This window comes from Poecilia reticulata, chromosome 12 (genome assembly GCF_904066995.2).
Source record: "Poecilia reticulata chromosome 12, P_reticulata-male-v2, whole genome shotgun sequence".
Lineage (NCBI taxonomy): Eukaryota > Metazoa > Chordata > Actinopteri > Cyprinodontiformes > Poeciliidae > Poecilia > Poecilia reticulata.
This window is the reverse complement of record NC_088841.1, coordinates 8,859,325-8,878,271: the sequence shown is the minus strand read 5'-3', so window position 1 is coordinate 8,878,271 and position 18,947 is coordinate 8,859,325. Positions and strand designations below refer to the sequence as shown.

Genomic DNA, 18,947 nt, shown 5'->3' with positions numbered 1-18,947 from the left:
TTGTCTATCATTTCAAATCCATGTAGACTTTTGAGTTGCGATGTAAAATTGTTGTGAGGATATAAACACTTTTAGGAGCCATAACACAACCTAAAACTCACAAGTAATTAGCTAGATGTGGAATGAAAAGCAAAGTAATGAGTGCAAGAAAAATCAAGGTCATTTGACTATTTACTAGTTTTTCATATCTGCTAGCCTATTTTGCTAATCATGGTGAATAAAATAGAATATTGATTCATTTCAAATATGTGTTGCATGTAAAATTTTAACACATAATTTTTTAAATCTAGTTTTGTCATCTTTGTATGAATATTTCACGGGACTTGCTGCATAAAAGCAAGTCCCATGGTACTTACATTTTCCTCATTTCTTTATGGGTGGAGGTTTGTAATCATATGAAGATTTTATTGTAGCCACCACAGACTATCATCAAGTGACATCTGTTGCCAATGCGCCAAACATACGAACATAGTGTGCTCACTGTGCGTAAATGCCAGGAGCTAACAAGCTATTGGCACGCTTCCTGTTTTCCACGCGGTGACGTGCCAGATTGTAAATCTCCCAGAATCAGCTTTGGAGTGCTGGTGTTGATTCTTTCCTGTGTACTTCTCTGTCGGTTCGGGTGTCCGTCTGTGCAGGCTGCAGGCTCCCCGTAGTTGACAGAAAGCCTGCTGAAGAGCTTAAAGCTGCTTGTTAAGTAGCCTTCATCTACTGCAGAGATTACAGGCAGCTTAATGTGATCATGCCAGTGCAAGCGCCCCTTGAGAAAGCGTTGGGCGAGATGGTCGTTAAGGATTGCGGATTGGCTTGTTAACGCCTGCTGGTCATTACCGTTTTCTGCTGAAACGGTTTACTTGAAGCTCAGTCTGACCATGTAGCAAAACACAATGCTCCGTATGCGTGTTGTAATTATTTCTGTGCGCATATGATATGTTTAAATTGTTCTACAGACTTCTTTCTGTAAAGCTTTTGTCTTTGTTCATACGTGTCGAGAATTGAGAGGTGATAGGGATTTGAATGGGGCCTCAACAATGAGAGTTTACTTGACTCAGGAGGAATCATACAAGAGAGATTTTTTTTACAGTGCAGTACTTTATACTTGTGAGGCAACTGCTGTGCCTCTCGAATATAATTATTTAAAGTCATCTGGATGGTGCTGCTGCAGATGTGCTCGATTCTCAAGAGATGGAAAACTGGTTCTCTGATTTTGTCTTATTTTCCACATCTGACTTTCTAACATGTTATATATATATATACTTTCACTGATTTTAGCCAGTATTGGTTTTGTGTAAACAACAAAATGTTTTTTTGTTGTTTTTTTTTGTTTTTTTTTCTACTTTTGGGATGAATCAGAATTTGAGTCATCTTAGCATGTTTATACTAGAAGAAAGACCTTCTAGATTGCCTTTCTGAGCACTTAGCGCTGTGGTTCGGCATTTCCACAGATTTTATTCAGTTTTTTCTTCTTTTTTTCAGATCATCAAGCAAATTGTCAAGTTGTTATACTGTAGAATACTGCTTTTAAAAACTATTTCATTTGTAGAGCGAAAAAGGTGTATCCAAACCAAACTGGTCTTATCTGAAAAGGTAATTGCTTCCCTTTTCTAACCATGAAATAACTGTGATTCACCATGTTTTTTGGGGGGTTTTTTTGAAAGCTGAGTTTAATTCCACTCATTGCTGCCTAACCTGCATATTCAGTAAATCAGTATAACAGAACTTTTTCATAACATAAAGAAGGCTAAAATATTTTAAATAGAAACACACCATGCCCAAATCTGTAGAAATTTAAAAAATATTAAAGAAATAATTGAACTCTATTTGTCTATAAAAGTTTTCAAATCCTTTTCTAAGGTATGTAGACTCACCATAACCTTCACCAAAGTATTATGTGGAATGACAAGACAGAAAATGAAACTCTTTGAAGGGTGTCTGACCTGTTGCATCTGATATAAAACTAATATGCCATTAAGACAAATAGAAACATTACACCTATAGTCAAACCTGGTGGAAGTATGTTGGTTTGAGGTTGGCTTGCTGCTTTGGGACCTTTTCATATAAGACCTTGTTGGCTTTGATATATTTTACTTTCATAATAAAATCATGTGAAAATAGGAGTTTGTGTAGATTCAGGTTACCTTTATTTCATAGCAAAATTAGTTCATTATGAGACACACAAGCACAATCTGTCGGGAACCAAATATTTTTGATAGCTCTCTATTTATACTTAACATCTTATATTCGTGACCATAACTAGAATGGGAAGAATTACTGACAGCAAACCGCGTGCGTGCGTGCGTGCGTGTGAGTGTGGGTGTGTGTGTGTGTGCCTTCCTCGGTGAGTACAGACCGACTTTCTAAAGGACTGTCAGGATTTCCTAGCCCAACATGTTCTTTGACAGAGATTAGACACATTTAAAGGATAAACCAGGACACAACTTATGTAATGTCTTCAGATTTTTCTTATCTCTTAAAGTTTCACATTCTGTTTGAGTTGGGGCTTGAATAAAGAGTTTGCAGGTCTCTGTAGAAAATAGTTTTCTTTTTAGAGGTGTCTTAAATCTTACTCAGCCTACTCTTCTTCCCACAGTAACAACTTCACATTGAATAGTGTGCTGCCACTGTCCTCTGTTAGTGCCAATGTATGGTGCAGTCAGCATAAATATAATAAAGTATATTCATAAGACAAAGATTGGACTTTTAGTTTTCAACTCTTAGATATTCAGTCAAACTCAGTCCAGTCTATTCTAGTCACCATTTGATCACAATTTGCAGCTCTTTCATAAACATTTTCTTCAAAATCCTTCTCTCTTTTCTGCTACATTTGCTGAACTCAGGTTTTATCATATTATGCACAAAGCATCTCCTCTTCATAACAAGTTTCAAATGACTGTGATTTTGTTTTGTTCAGCACAAAAGACCAAAGCTGAAATTGTACTTTAAGTCAAAAATAAACATCTTCAGTACTCAGAAAATCTACAAAAAGGACAGACATTAGAGGAACAATTTTCAACTTACATAACAAGTAAACATGTTAGCAACTTCAAGATAAGATATTCCACTGCAGCGTTTCTCCTAATCAACAGAAACCATTTATGAACAGTTTCACAGTGATGCAGAGGACTTGGCTACACACATTATTATATTGCTAAAACATAAAGAAGGCTATGCTGTTGATACAAAAGGGTGCATTTATGCAATAACAATGAAATCTCACAATATTGTGGGCTTCAGAAATTAAATTTTCCTAACACTGACGTGTCGTCACTGGAAACATGCAAGGCTGTACCAAGCTAATTTCTGAAAAGGTTGCCGTGGTAAGATGGGCTATTTGTACTTTCGGATTAAGTGGGAGCTGCTTGTAAAAGATTTGGGTACCCGAGGAACCGTGGGAAAGAAATCGATTAAGTCAAACGTGTAATATGTGGGTAACAGATGAAGGGTTTAAGAGCTTCAAAATGAGAGCAAATAACCGCCATCCCCCAGTTCTTCCTAATATTGACTGTACTAATGTCAAACACAAGGAGAAACACTGCGATAAAAACAGATACATGAACTAGAATGAGTATTCTTGAAACATCACATGTTTATCTGTCCCAGGAGAACAAATATATATTTAGTCGTGGTTCCAGTAGCTGTTAATATCAACTGTGCTGCTTGTACAAAATGAACATAGACCCATCTTCAACTATGGATTTTTTTTTTTTTTCTAGCTCAGTTTTTGCAATTTGTACTTTAGGCAGTGTATGCAAGTTCTTGCTCAGCGCTTAACTAAAACGGCTACTCTGTCACAGCAGCAGATCTGACTGGGCTATATGTGCATGCCTGAAACGTCGCCTGCCCTGCAGAAATAGCTTGTGACCTTCTCTAAAACTCCTTTGATGTGAAGTAGAGCCCCCCCTCCGCTCCCTAGCCAGACATTGTGTGTAAGGAATTGTCAGTCGGGATGTTAAGTCGCTTCTCCGTGGAAACGACATTCCTGTATCCATGTATAAGAGGTCTGGTGAGATGCCACGGCAGCCAAGGCTCAATAAAACAAAGGCAATCTTAGCCACTGCAAGCACAGCAGCCATAAAAGTGCAAGCATGCAAATTTTCAGACAAACACTTGAACTGCATGACAGACATTGTATTCCCTTAATGGTGAAACTGACAATCTGGTGGTGCTGACAACTCTCTGCGCAACTGTGTGGATCAGATTTTGAAGCAAGTTCTCAACAAACAATTGTGACCCAAAAGAGAGACTAGCCGGTGATTAAATGCAACTCTGAAGGCTGACAATAAAAAGGAAAATGCAAAGCAATATAAACGAGTGATGGGTAGAGGAGTCAGTTTCGGCCAGAGGTTAAAGTTTCTGCGCTGGGTGAACTGTGATGTGCTGCATATGATGTTGGATAGCATAAATCAAAAAGAAGATGAATAGGGGAGACGGACTGTACGTGATAAGACAATTGGATGTATAGGGATTTATAGCATAGGACCTGGCATTCCCCAACTAACATTTCTGCCCACACTGCTTTCAGCAGAAAGAAAAAAAACATAACTGTGCGCACAAGAAAAATAACCTCCTTAACTATCTATATGTATCCTAACTGCTTATGCCTACCCTCTGTGCAGTACTTATCAACTCTAACTTAAAAACACAAACCACTGCATGGAGCACAAATGCTTTATCACACACACACCCATACACAATTTAAAGTAAAAGACTTCAGCAGTAATGTCCGAATGTCTTTTTGTGAAACAGGTTTTTAGTTTGGGAGGTTCTCCAAAGTCTGATTTTAGTTTGATTTAGGGGGTATGAGACCCTACAAATGGATCAAAACACCATGAAGACAGGTTCATTCTTTTAAAAGACATAAAATATATTGAATGCCTTCAAAGGATCATTTGAAGCTACCCCACCCCCCCAAAAAAACAACATGAAACTGTAATTGCTTAAGTCATGCACAAAGACTGTACACAGCCAGGGAGTCATTCTAAACAAATACGTTATAAAGAAAAATGAGGTAAACAGAAGAGAAGCTGCACACAGTGCAATATCCTCTATATACTAGCAATATCTTCACAGAGTGAGTAGTTGGTCACAGTTGTATATTGTCTTGAATATACGCTTTGCTCCATACGGCTCAGCGCCGCCTGCTTTATTGTTGAGTTGCAGAAAAAAAAGAAAAAAATATATATATATATACTTTTTTGACTTGGAGCAGATTTCTGGAATCACAACACACAGAAGTAGACATTTTGAAAACCAAAGAAATAGTTTATTTTTGTCAAAATGTTTCTGCAAACTGAAGAAATACATTACCAAATAAAGTACCTGATCAGGTTATTTTTGAAATTAGAAGAACTAATACCATATCTGATGTACTAATGCTGTTTTTCATATGTTTCTACTTTATTTCTGATGTCTGAAGAGTTGTTGTTTTTTTTTAATTAACATGGCAGATTTCTCTATGTACCTTAAGTCAGCTATGGTGCTTTCAGTCCCTCTCAGTTGGGGAAAAAAATAGCAAGACGGTTAATACAGTGAACAACCTCTGTACACATAAAAGTGAATAGACAAGTTTTAACTATGTGCACAACCTGTAATACTGTCACATTTTTTGATAATCTGATACAAGATCACACAACACTTCCCCATATATTGGTCTCACTATGCATATTTCTGAGTTGCTCAATCTGACACATGTACCCACTTCAACATGTCCTCCGTCCCCCCTGTTCCAGATAAACTCTTGAAACATGAGAGACATTGCTTGGTGTGTCAAGACCTCACAGAATCCAACCTTCAGGGTCAACATGAAATTAAACCTCAGATTTTCTCTCGCATCTTGCAGAAAGTCTTGACATATGGGGAGCATCGCCAGCAAGACAAGAGTGCTGACCCTAATATGAGCTGAACTACTGAGGTTGAGTCCAGCTTTGTATAATTACAGGCAGTTTCTCACTGCTACTGTGAACCATGATCCCATGTAGCCACTCTTGTGGATGGATGAAGATGTTTAGAACTGGTGTGCACCAGCAGTGTCTGGTTCATACAAGAGTTGCTGCTGCAGACAATCTTCAAGTGAAAGTGCTGGTCAGAAACGTTTGCTAAAGCACACATATGGCATTAAAAGATATCTACAGTCCTTGAGATTGTATCAGAGGTTGCATGACTTCATAGTCTACGTCAACTGTGACTTCATAGAAACATGGGAGGAAACATATAGTAGCTTTATTACGTCTATCATCCTAGAAATACACAATAAAAACAGCTGGACAGAAGTAGGGCTGTAGTGATACAATAATCTTATGATACGATACACGATATTCTGCTCACGATACAATATATATTGTGATGCTCAGCAAACGATACAATTTAATACACTTTTGCAATTTTCTGAACATTTTTAGAGGGACAGGGTGATTTTGGTGACATTTTGTGACTGTTATAGAGTTGGATTTAATTAATTTAAATGAAAACTGATTAAAAGCACCAACTACACAATACCTGGCTCTGGTTGGACATGGAGACAGACTTAAAGTCGACAACTGGACAAAATGAATCGAAGTAGTGGTGATAAAACATGTTTCTTTTAATTGAAACAGTACAAACTGTAGCTTACATGCATTTGTAAAGTAAATAAAGTGCACCAAGTACCCTGCTCTGAATAGTTTGATACCTTTTTAACCTTGACACTTAACATCTGAAGGAATCACTAAGCCTGATGACCTAATCACTCTCCCGGCAAAGCAAGCAGTGAGTGAGCAAGGTGACAGATGAATGTCAATGTTTTTTCTAGCAAAGAAAATATCGATATATATCGCAAAATTGATATTATTACACAGCCCTAGACAGAAGTCTAACTTGCTGAACAAAAAGGACAACAAAAAAATAACATAATATCCTGCACTTCTTTGGTGGCAGTGGAACATTGCTATGAACCTCTGTCACTGTGGTCCAAAAAGCTGCACACAGTTCAGTTTGACCCTTTTTTTTTTTTCTCCAAACATGGGCAGGTACTGATCGGTATGGCAACTTTATCCAGGAGTCAATTTGTGTTATTAATTGTGCATGTTGGAGCATTACAAACTAAGGTTATTGTAAATGATTCATCCACCTTTGATTACAGGCGTGCCCATGGAGCAGATGCGCTAAAAATATCTTTTTTCTAAGTCCAGTTTGAACTCTCTAATATGAATTTGCAGAAAGTTCCCCAACCCTGTAAAAGCAAGAGTAATTCAGCTGTGGGTATTTGCATTGTCCAAAATATTCATGCGAGGTTAATATGTTACTGAAAATTGACTTTAGTAGTAAATCTTTGCAAGTTGGGTGGTTTGTTCTCTCTCCATTGCCCTGTGATAAATGGGTAGAGGGTGCATCCCACCTCTCACGGATTGATTTCCGGAGATATGTACCGGTCCTCTCTGCAATCCTGCAGATATAAGCAAGCATAGAGATATATGGATATTAAATATCTTTCTTTCTTCTTATTTTTTTAGGTTTTATCGGCTCTAGTGGCCTTGAGAGTGGTCAGACAGGAAAGTGGGTTGTGCGAGCGAGGAAAGACATGCGACAAAGGTCACTGGGCCAGGACTTAAACCAGTGATGGCCACGTATACGGGTTTGTCTGCGCTATGCTCGCACTGCCCGATGGCCCGGATATTAAATATCTTCATCTTGTACAGAATATTCAACATAAAAAATCTGTTTGTAACCGCCATGGATTATTTTTAATGTTAATAAGGTATTATATTTACCCCGCCAGAAACATAAATATGCATGTATGACCCAAGATGAAAAGTAGAAATGGGTCAACACCAATTAAAATCAAATTTTTAATTAATTTAACTATGATTGCTACTTCTTTTTACAAACCAAAAGTTTGTTTTTAGCATCGTTAGCTCAAAAGCAAGACAGATATGATGTTTAGTTCTAAATGTGCTCAAGTCATATGGAGCTCAGTTTGAGAGACATCAATATGTTCATTTTCAAGCTAAAGCTAACATGAACAGTGTTTATAAACTTTAATAGAACATTAGTATTAAATCATATGCATATTTTTACAAAAAGAAGGTTTCGAATATTTTAGTACACCTGAAATGCAAAAGGCAAAACTAACTTAAAAGTTACTTTTGAGCAAATGCAAGAGAGGGACAGTGGAACTTCTGCCAGTGATTATGACCACATGGATGTCTCTCAAACTGAGCTCCATATGACTTGAGCACATTTAGAACTAAACATCTTATCTGTCTTATCTGCCAGTGGAACAAATGCTTGATCTATAATCAACAATAATTAAGATATTTACACTAGAAGCAGGACAAAATACTTAGGAAGATTATGTTTTTTTCAGTCTCTTGATGGCATCAATAGCTCTAAAAAAAGTGAACTTGAAAGCAAATTTTACTACATTTTCTGGCATATACTGTTGAAATCATGACAAGGCATTCATATGTTCTGTGCCTAAAATTACCATGACAACCAGTCATTTGTACACACTTCGGTAATTCAGAAGGAAAAATGTTAATCATTTTCTCAAATGATCCTCACTTTCTTGCTGAGATAAAGATTATTTATGACACTCAAATCCCAGAGCTCATTTCTAGGCTGAGCATCCAATATAAGGACTTTTATTTTAAGTCTAATTTGCAGATTTGACTCATCTGCAGGTTCTCATTTTTGTGCAACGCACACTGTTGTATCTGGGTATTTTCCTCTCACAATGTAATCCAGGATCATCTTCCGAAAGTGTTCCGTGACATCATTTCCTTTTATATGTTCACTGACACATTATATGATTTTTGCCTCTTAAACTTGATACTTTGAGAACCAGAGGAGGAGACATTAACAGTTACAGATGTATTGAAAGAAAATGTCATTTTAGCTATAAAATAGTTTTCTTCTCTGTCAGCTCATTCGACTGCAGGAGGGTGAAATGTAGACAGGTAGTAAGATAGGGAGGGCCGTTGCTTGAAGGCAGAGAAGTTGTCTCATGTAGAAAAATAATAATAAAAAAACTTGACACAATAAATCAGTGAAAAGGAACAGGTGGGCTAGACCTCATGTCTGCCTGCTAACCTTCAGCACCCTCCTGAGATTTCCACAACAAAGGAACGGCGGATTGACATCACTGCAGGTATTCCACTGCAAACCTCATTAGTGGGGGCTGAATAATAGCATTTGATTGCAATTTCAAGAACAAAACGCCAGTGGATGTAAACAGCCGTTTTTGTATGCCTTTTAACTTTTGATTTCATCTCCTCTTTCAGATTAAAATCTCTGTTGTGCCTTATTTAAGTGAGGATAACTATGTTAAAATGAGCATTTACTGTTTTTCAGCAAACGGTAAATGCTCAATAAAACACAGTCAATTCAATCGGACAGGAAGAGCGATGTCCTCCAGGTTATATCCTCGCCGTAATGAGAAATGCGACTGGGCAGTCAGTGTGCTACAGTGAGGCGCATGTGAAGAAGGTTTTGTTTGTTGTTTTATTGGTGGTACATGAATTTTGTAAGCCAAGTGACTATTCTTTACAGGTCAATAAAACCTGGTTTTACCCCCAATGCATGAACCACTGCTATTTTAACAAAGCCCTGTTGCATCTTTGAAGGTTGCACAAGGTTTCCTTTGTTGTCTATAATCTTAAACTTCAACAGCAGCGATATAACACACCAAGACCAAACCTTCTTGTAGTTTTTAGGAGTTTTTACTGTGAACAAAAAAAAGAAAAAGAATCCTGACAGTTGGACTGGACGGTAACGTTATTGCACTTTAAATTTACCACGTTATTTGAAGTCCGCTGCCAGATAGCTCTGTTTTTCACAGCCTTTTTTCTTTCGTTTTTTATGTTGGACAAGATTAAGCCAGAGCCTGCTTGCAGTTTCTATCAGAGATTTAGACAGGCGTATCATAAGTACAAATGTAATATTAATTTCAGGTTTTTAATTATACATATGAGCTGTTCTCTTCTCTGGGTGGCCTCCTACAAGATGGAACCAGAAAAACAAGATTGAGTGTACATGAGCAGATTTATTGCAAATCTTTTTTCCAGCAGCACTTAATAAAATTAAAAATACAGACTCAGGATGAGGGGAGGAGTAAATTATTTTGTCACAATCACAAGAAGAATGGTTAGAAAGCACAAAACAGTTCTGTTTTGCTACCATTAGTACTGTGAACGAGGTGAATGCACTTCCTCAAAACTTTTTGAAGTTACTGAACAGTACACTTGTTAGGAAAACAGGTAAATAATCCCATAAACACCCATAAAAATGGTTTCTGGCTTTGATACATTTGGATAAATATATACCTGGAGTTGCTCTGATTTTAATCCCATTGAAAATGTATAAATTATTATTCCAGAAAAACCAATTAATTTGAAGTTTACGAATTCAAACATACAGTTAATATTATATCAGAAATTTGTTTGTGGCTTCCTGTGGTCAAGGTGCAGTTTTCAAATAAAATTCATCCACACACTAAAGGGGGTGCAGTTTGTGGATTTTATTGTGTATGTCGACTATAATACCAAATGTATTTGATTACCCATCCAAATAGTTGAATTAAAAAAAAAAAATCCTGTGATTGAGTCACTTCAATCACAGGATTTTTTATTTTTTTATTTTTTTTAATTAAGCACACTACTTCCAGAAACACAGGCCGCATCTCCTTCAGAATCCCAGCAAATTCAAGTAAGGCGACATGGTAGGATGTCACGTTTATATCCCCATTTGTTCCAATCCCAAGATTTGTAATGATACTGTAAAAATAAAGGTTAGAGGACAATCGTTTTTGATGTGATAAAAAGAATACAAAATTCACGTTCCCTTTATGTTGACAGGAAATAAAAAGCTGCACCTATGAAGATGATGTGGATAAATGATGATTAACATATTAGAGAAAAAGACTGTTACGTGGTATAATGGGGATAATTGCTGTTGCTCAGCTGGATTTCTTTGTCGGTGCAGATGTTGAAAGGAAAAATGGCCGTCTGTGCCATCTGGTACTCTTTGGAAATGTTGGGGGATTATTCATGGCGAAGATGCGCCGTCTCAAGGAATTTCGTTTGCTTTTAAAACATTTGCACACCCCTCTAAACGTAGCTCCCCAGTTATATTCACACATTTTCTTCTTGAGGAACACGTTTCTAATTTCTTTTTGTCAGCGTGTCACGTCAGCAGTTTTGGTTGATATTTTAACAGGAGGCGCCGATGCATGTGATGCATGTGCAAAATCTATTTGCTTATAATTGCATTTTTTTTTCTTTCCTCCTACTGAAGCATTTGTGTCTGCGTGTTCAGAATCATTGTTTTATGAACATAATCTCTGTTCTGGAATCTCAACAAAGTATGCAGATTCTATGGCAATTTGTTTCAAAGTCAGTCAAGATTTAATGGATTCTCTTTATTAGCTTCCAACAAATTGCCTTTTTAGCGGAGAGAGCGTTTGCATTATTCATTAGCGAAAGAGCAAGCATTTATGAGTTCATTTAGTTTAGTTCTACTTGAGCTTAGCGACGACCAGTGGGACAGAGAATGACTCATCATAAAGGATGATGAAGCGCTCTGTGTGAGATGAAAAACCATCTGACCTCTTTGTCTCTCGTCTTGCTGTCTCGATCGTTTAGGTGATTCAGCGCAGGGAGGACGGCTCGGTTAACTTCTTCAGGGGATGGGAGTCATACCGTGAAGGATTTGGCAAAATCACCGGAGAACACTGGCTAGGTAAGTGAATCATTTAGTGGTTTTTGGCACCGTGTGAGAAAACGCATATGTGCAATGGGGCTTGCAAATTCAAGTGAAGCGAAATCACAGAAAGTCGGATTAGGTTGGATGCACTGCACCTTTAGCCACGACGTTATAGTGACAGGCAGCAGAAGTGCAGCACTCTGCCTCAGAGAGAGAAGAAAGTAAGTTAGTGGAGCAAGATAGAATAATACCCAACATAAAACAAATAGTCAATATAGAATATTTATTTTAAATTTGTGTCATCGTTAATTTCATTGTGCCTTTAAGAGTATCAATAAGGAAAACCACTTTAGAAACTGCTTTAATAAACATGACACCTATTAAATACAACAACAAATTTATGCCGCCTTGTTTTTTTGTTTTTTTCTTCATTTTTTTTCATATGCCAAAAGCACCTCAGAATGATTTCCTATTTTAGTGTTACAAACATTTCAGTGATTAATAATTTTGCTGGCACCACATTACATTTGTCCTGAAATTTGACAAGGAGAAACTGCCAACAGACGAATGCCTTCAGCTGAAGAATTTAGCTTTTCCAAAGCCAAATTCTTAGTTCAAGACAGTTCAGCATTAGCTGCATCTTCTGGACATGTGAATTGAATCAGATTTTCATATTACAAATTACCTGCGCTGTGCTTATTCTCATCATCAAACATATGCACAATATCTGAGAAGGGCATACGAAGTATAATAATAAAAGTTTTAAAGACATAAAATGTCTTTAAAACAATTCATGTAGTTCAAGACTGTAGTCTGATATGAAATTATAGAGATCAGAATTTAATTTAAATGTCATTTAAATGATTATGGGAATGAAAATGAAAGGTATAGCTAACTAGGCTTGCACCAGTTTTTGTTTTCAAAGTCTGTAAGTACCTTTGATTTGACATACTCAACAAAAGCAACAATACATACAAACAAATTAAGATATTTTTAATGCACTACTGGACATTTTAAACAGTTTTTGGAAGTCTATATTTATGGATTCACTCAAAAATACTTCATTTAGATTGTGTCATCAATGCAGATACAGCGGCGTTGAGAAATGCACATCCCTGGTAAAATGAACATTTTTGTGATGCAGAAAATTGTGATAAATAAGGTGGTTGCAGCTCCGCTCTTTGGGGTTGCTCTTGTTAGATCTTGCTGAAGCATCTGTCAAAGTGGATGAAGTTATAAATAATTAGGAATGCCTTTACTTGTCTGCAAGAGGGATTTCGTTCTTCAGCATCACAGTGAGTCCAAGTATATGTACAAATCATTGAAACAATTACTTATTTATAGGAAATGTAACATTTCTTGTTGTAATGTTTATTTTGCAGTGAGAGTAGTTAGATTTTCTGATGCATTTTAAAATTTGGATTGGGATTGTTTCTGTTTTAATATAAAAAAATATATAGTAGTTATATAAAAATATTGTATTTATCGTGCAATATTAGTAAACATCAGAAGTTCCAATGTCAGAGACCAATCAAACTAACTGCATCTCATCACAACATTGCTAATTATCACTTTACTAATGCATTGGTTAACTGTCCACTGCAGTTAACAAAAAGTACTGAAACAATCTTAATGATTTCAGACGAGAATCTCTTGGATGTTAATCACACGATGATGGTCAAGCACCAACTCTTGCAGTCCTGATTCCAGAATCTGTGGGCTGCCCACTCACCACATGCCACACATACTGTGACTGCTGTGTAATTCATGGCTAGCTGACACAGTGAAGCTGCTATATGGCGATAGCAAGTTGAAGCTGATGAAGTGCCTTCCTGTCATGACTCACTTTAAACAAACTTCCAGAAAAACAATTTATCTCATGGGATATAGAAAGCTTCCTACTGTACAGGACAAATATTCAAGGAGCATTCACAGGAAATAAAAAAAAAAAAAAGTGTCAGTAATCCGCAGCTCCATTCAGAGACGATTTCATATCTTTTTACACGTAACTGCCAATCTAAATAGTAGCCACAGATCAGTGTTGATGCTTCAGCGGAGCAGTAATGAGCTACTTTATCACCAACTTCCTTCCGTCTTCATCTTTGTAGTTTGCTCAAGTTCACACTGGCAGAATAATTAGAGCTTGAAAAAGCCTATTTTAGGACGAACACACTGCTGGTCATGGTCAAGGTCACGGACGTACCACAGCATCGTTATGGTTCTCTCCCATTAGCTCTGTAGATTAAAGCCCTCCTTCATACATAAAAAATATTATTTTAGCATAAACCCATGGATCTTAATAAGTGTCAATTGACAGCTTTGGCAAGCTGTCCTGTTTTTTTTTTGTAACTTATGTATCATTCGCTTGTCACTTTAGAAGAAAAATTGGAAGTCATAAAATGCGGGTGGGTTTGAAATTGAAATGTTATTTTTAGAGATAAATTGGTAAATATGTATGATATTAATGAACTCTAAGAGCCTAATTTTGACATGTTAAAAGATGGGTGATAATACAATAATAAAAACTAAATCAGAAAAGACAACTAAACCCCTAATATACTCCTGTTTGATTTAAATACAGTTTTATATAACGAAGGACATTGAGCTTTCCTTTTTTGTTTGGATGGGGCTGCAAAGTACAATGACTGCTTTTCTGCCAAAGTAGCTGACCAATTAAAGTACTAGCTTAATCACTCCTCGTCAGCAAATCAACCAAATGGGTGATTTAAAAGGTCACAAATTACAAAACCAGACATGCACTGACATTTTCTTGTGACCTAATCAGCCTATTTTGGACTGGACCAGGGTAGGATCAGCCGTACGGAAATAAAATCCAATTTCTGTTCTTCTCAGTGAGTTAGTACAACACTCTTTGGTGTAGAAGTTTTTAGATGTAGTAAAATCCTCTATGAATGACACTCTAAGAAAGCAATCAGCAAATACCGGTTTTCACATTTAGTAATCCAACAATTTAAATAATATTCTTACCTTTTAAAAAAAACATGCTTCATTTGTGTCGCACCTGTAGACCTCAGTGTAATTTCAACCGGATTCTCAGAAATGTTTTTGTTCTTGCTATGTAGATAAAACAAACTCCAGATTCTTACTGTAATCTCATTCGGCAAAGCGATACCTACAGCACCTGCAAAATGCGTCCTTGGTGGATGTAGTACTGCTTGTATAGTTTATAACGTTTGCAGAGTTTATATAAATTAAGGGAGATCTAGAACTCTTTGTTGACCTGAGGGCTATCACACTATGCAGTCCATAATAAAAAAACATGTTTAAAGTGCCAGCTAGTTGTCCCTGTGGTACGCTGTTGAAACTCGGTAGGAATGCGGAAGGCTCAGGGTTTAGCAGACTGAATTTAAATGAGCCACCAGGCCACTTTGAACCTGTCAGAGTACCCTTGCTCATTCAGGTTGTGCTGTTGTCTCGTCATCCCCATCATCGATTACCCTTTGGGCAAAAATGAAAAATGGATTTATGCTTGCCTGTAGCCTAGGCAGAAATTCATTGCTGGTTAACTTCCTTCTGACCAAGATTGACCACTTTTGTCATCACCCGTTTCTGAAGGACAGCACATTTCTCATGACCTTATTATCCTGTTTACTCCGATTCTCATTGGATCTAGTGAATTACTAATATGCAGATACGTATTACCATTCGTGATGGGAGAAACATTAAAACCAAAACACAAAAGGAAAAAGGAGAAACGACAATACGTCTGCCCTTCAGCTGACTACGTTGGAGTTATCAACTACTTTATGCATTTAGCGTTTACTTGAAAAGGAAGATTTTCCCCTCCTCCAAGATCAGAAAAGATTGCCTAGTTTTTTGCTCAAATGTGAAAGTTATTTCTGTTTTCACAGCAGTTCCAAGGCAGAGGCGAGGAGGCCAAAGAAGCACTGGATTAAACTGTTATTAGTCCATTAAATGGAAATCAATTCTTATTACAGCATGGTTGTTACTCAGACGGTGTCATACTCTGCTTTTCTGGTCGAGACCCCTGCCCTCTCAAAGAATGCTGAAGAGAGCCACGGGTGACGCTTTTCTTGTTTCTGCCTCCCACATGAGCGGTGGAAAAACTGTCAAACTCGAACACGCTGGAGGAATCGAAAGATGTAGTGTGTTTGAAACTCAGCTAAAAATCTGTTCCTAAACCTCGGAAAAGAATATAAACCAAAACCGCAAGAAGGAAAGTACATTCTGATCCCATCATCATCTGAGTTTTCCTGTAGCTTCATCAGGAACTTGTCATTTTTCTGCTGTTATTGACTGTGAATGTGTAACAATTTTGTTTTTAATATTTTCAACTTTGCTTTTACGTTTATATGTCATCTTTGTATTCATGCAAAAACACTTTATGTTTAAATGCATTTTTTCATCTAAAAAATGTTAAAAATTGTTTTTGCAGTACTGTTGAAGCTAAACAGAAAGAAGGATATGTTATATGCATGCTGCATAGATAAATACAAAAACTGAATGCATGCTCCTGTCTGAAGAAAACATGTGACACTGTGAAGTGGGACACAGCATTTCTATTGTCACTGTAAAAGCTGTTAAACAGTCATTTTTCCAAGGCTGCTGTTGGCTTCACGATGTGTAATATGGGTTTAAATTAGTCTGATTTAATCCCAGGGAGAGTAACCTAGATTTCCAGGTGTCCTGCTAGAGCAGCAGAATTGGTTTGTGGTGGGAGCTGCACCTATTGCCGTAAACAGACATGTTCTTTGTGAGTTCTATGTTTTTCATCAAATCTTTCTCTTTCTATGTGTTTCTATCATGCATTTTTTTACTGGTGTTACATCCTTTACAAGGACATTCTTTATCAGGTGTCTTGTTCACCACTTTTTGAACACATAAAAACAAAATAAAGTCTTGCCTTTTAATCGTGCTAAAGGTGAATCAAACTTTGTATTTCTACTAAATTTAAGGGGTAACACTTTACATTACAATCTTACTTAACTGAGGTTAATTGCATTTTTACCTAATAGTTTGATAAATTCTGCCATAAATTACTGATTTTAACTTCTTTGAACCATATTCAGTTTTATGAGCTCAAGAATCAGATCCATTACTATCCCTCACTCTTTTTCTTTTTTCTTGTACTGTGCTTCTAATTTTTTGGGTATCTCCCAGAAAAAAACCATTGTAAAAGTATTTTTTCATTCTACAGTGAAAAACTGGGATGTTATTTAATAAGTCAATATACATTAGCATATAATTGTGAGGTGGAGGACAACTCTGTCACTGCTGCAGCTTAAATTCTTTGAGGAAGTCTCTATCAAATTTGCACATAATGAACCTAAAATGTTAGTGTTTTCTTCTGCGCGTGATTGCTCAGACTCCAACAGACTGGATGAATTTAGTCTCTGAACAGCATTTATTTTTTAAATCCTTGATGCAGATTCTAAATGTTCTTTGAGTAGCCAACATTTGACCTAAAGGTTTCCAGTGTAGCCCAGCGATGTGTTCAGGGTCACATCTGATTCCTGTTTTGTCTTGTATTTAACGCCGTCCATCTCTCCGTCACCTTCAGCATCGTCACTGCATTGTTCTACTACCATTGTGTGTGTGTGTGTGTGTGTGTGTGTGTGTGTGCGTGTGTGTGTGTGTGTGTGTGTGTGTGTGTGTAATGCTGTCCTTGCCAAGTACCTTAGGTAGTGAGCCATGTGTTGGTAAATTTGCAGTCGTGCTCAATTATTTAAGCTAAACAGTGGTCTGTGAGATGTTCAAAATTGATCATATTGTTTCAGAACGTGACCCCACTTTAGTCTTGTCCACAACTTTTTCCCTGACCTGTCTGCTGTTTCTTTGTCTCCATTAAGCTGTCTGCCCACTCATTCTTTTCAAAGTCCTGCAATTTACTTTCATGAAAATTGTAGATTTTATCTACCACTTTAATTCCTTTAAATTTCCATTTTGCGTTCCTGATTTCAGATGGTTTCATTTCCACTATGACAAGAACAATCTGATTCCTGAAAGAGAGCACCTAAACTAATCCTACTTGCGCTAAAACTGAAATGTTTGCAGTTGTCTGCGTTTGCGTTGTGGAGTGAACTGTGGACATTTCTAGTCGTATGTATCATAAGTACATTGATTTTTGCTGCTCAGGCCCAACAGAGTTAGGCATTACAACAAACAGAACAGATATGCTTTTACATCTAAAGCTCCATCAGCGAGTATGAACACACCTGATTAAGGTAGACTCTACTCGGTAGATACACTTATCTCGCAAAGTGTGTTTACTCTATTATGCCTCTTCGCCTTTATATTTTAATATATTTTACATTATAGGAGACGGATGCGCCTTTCTGACACCGAAAGCAGGAGCGTGTTGATGTTATGATATGATATAAAAGCTGTTGCTCTCAGTTTCAAGCTGTTTCCTTTAGCCTTTGTGTTTACTGAAGGAGATGTTCACCTTTAATCTGGTTGTGTTTATATGCCTGGGCAGCTTTGGGGTGCTTGGCTGCCCAGGCACAGAGGATGGAATCAGAAAACACAAACCATGCTCTCATTATTTGCTCAGCAGAATAAACCTCCGCCAGTGTCTGCACCAATCCTCACCGTATTCTAAGTATCCCACAATGCACAGCATTGTCAAAGTATTGAAGGATGCTTAGCGCTTTGTCTTCCATTCAGCTCCTCGTCAGCCCTATTATTTCTGCCCCAAGACTATTTTAGGAATAAGGTTGCTTTATAGTCAGAAAAGAGAGAACTTCATCAGGCGAATCCTTAATATTCAAAGACGGAGATGAATAACAATAAATCCAGCCACACTGGAAGGGAAATAGCTCAAAAAGAAAAACAGAAATCATACGTATCGCTGGCCCCCAGCCACTCCCTGTGCAGCCTCCAATTTCAGCTGCCTTCCCCTGACTCTTCAGCACAAAAAGCCCTAGGCCTGCAGTGACAAAGTGGCTGCTGACTTCACACAGATCTTCAGTTGAGTGAAATTCTGTTTTGCTTCAAATTGTCCTTGATAGCCCTGAAATGAAAGTCTGAGGAGAAAAAGAAGTGGCGAGGAACCTTTTTTATTTTATTTTTTGGGATACTGATTTAAATTCTGTGATGATTTAAAAGCAGTTTGTATGTATGTAGTATGTAGTGGATTTATGTGGAGAGTTTGGATTTGATCAAGAGGGAGAAAAAATGCTAGAGGTGTCATTGCCGCTCTGTGTTTTTGGTATATATGCAAAATGTGCGACATGCTCTCCTTAAAGTGAAACATGGTCATGGTAGCATCATGGTACGGGGAATTTTCT

The 18,947-nt window shown here is 37.3% G+C and overlaps 1 protein-coding gene across 2 annotated transcripts in view; it reads left to right on the top strand.

The window, feature by feature from the left end:
• fibcd1b (fibrinogen C domain containing 1b) overlaps window positions 1-18,947 on the top strand; it is a 151,462-nt gene that overhangs the window by 93,209 nt on the left and 39,306 nt on the right. For both annotated transcript variants that reach the window (XM_081613124.1, XM_081613125.1), the window contains one exon: window positions 11,616-11,712. In XM_081613124.1, the coding sequence (XP_081469250.1) occupies window positions 11,616-11,712 (97 nt within the window). The remainder of the gene's footprint in view (window positions 1-11,615; window positions 11,713-18,947) is intronic.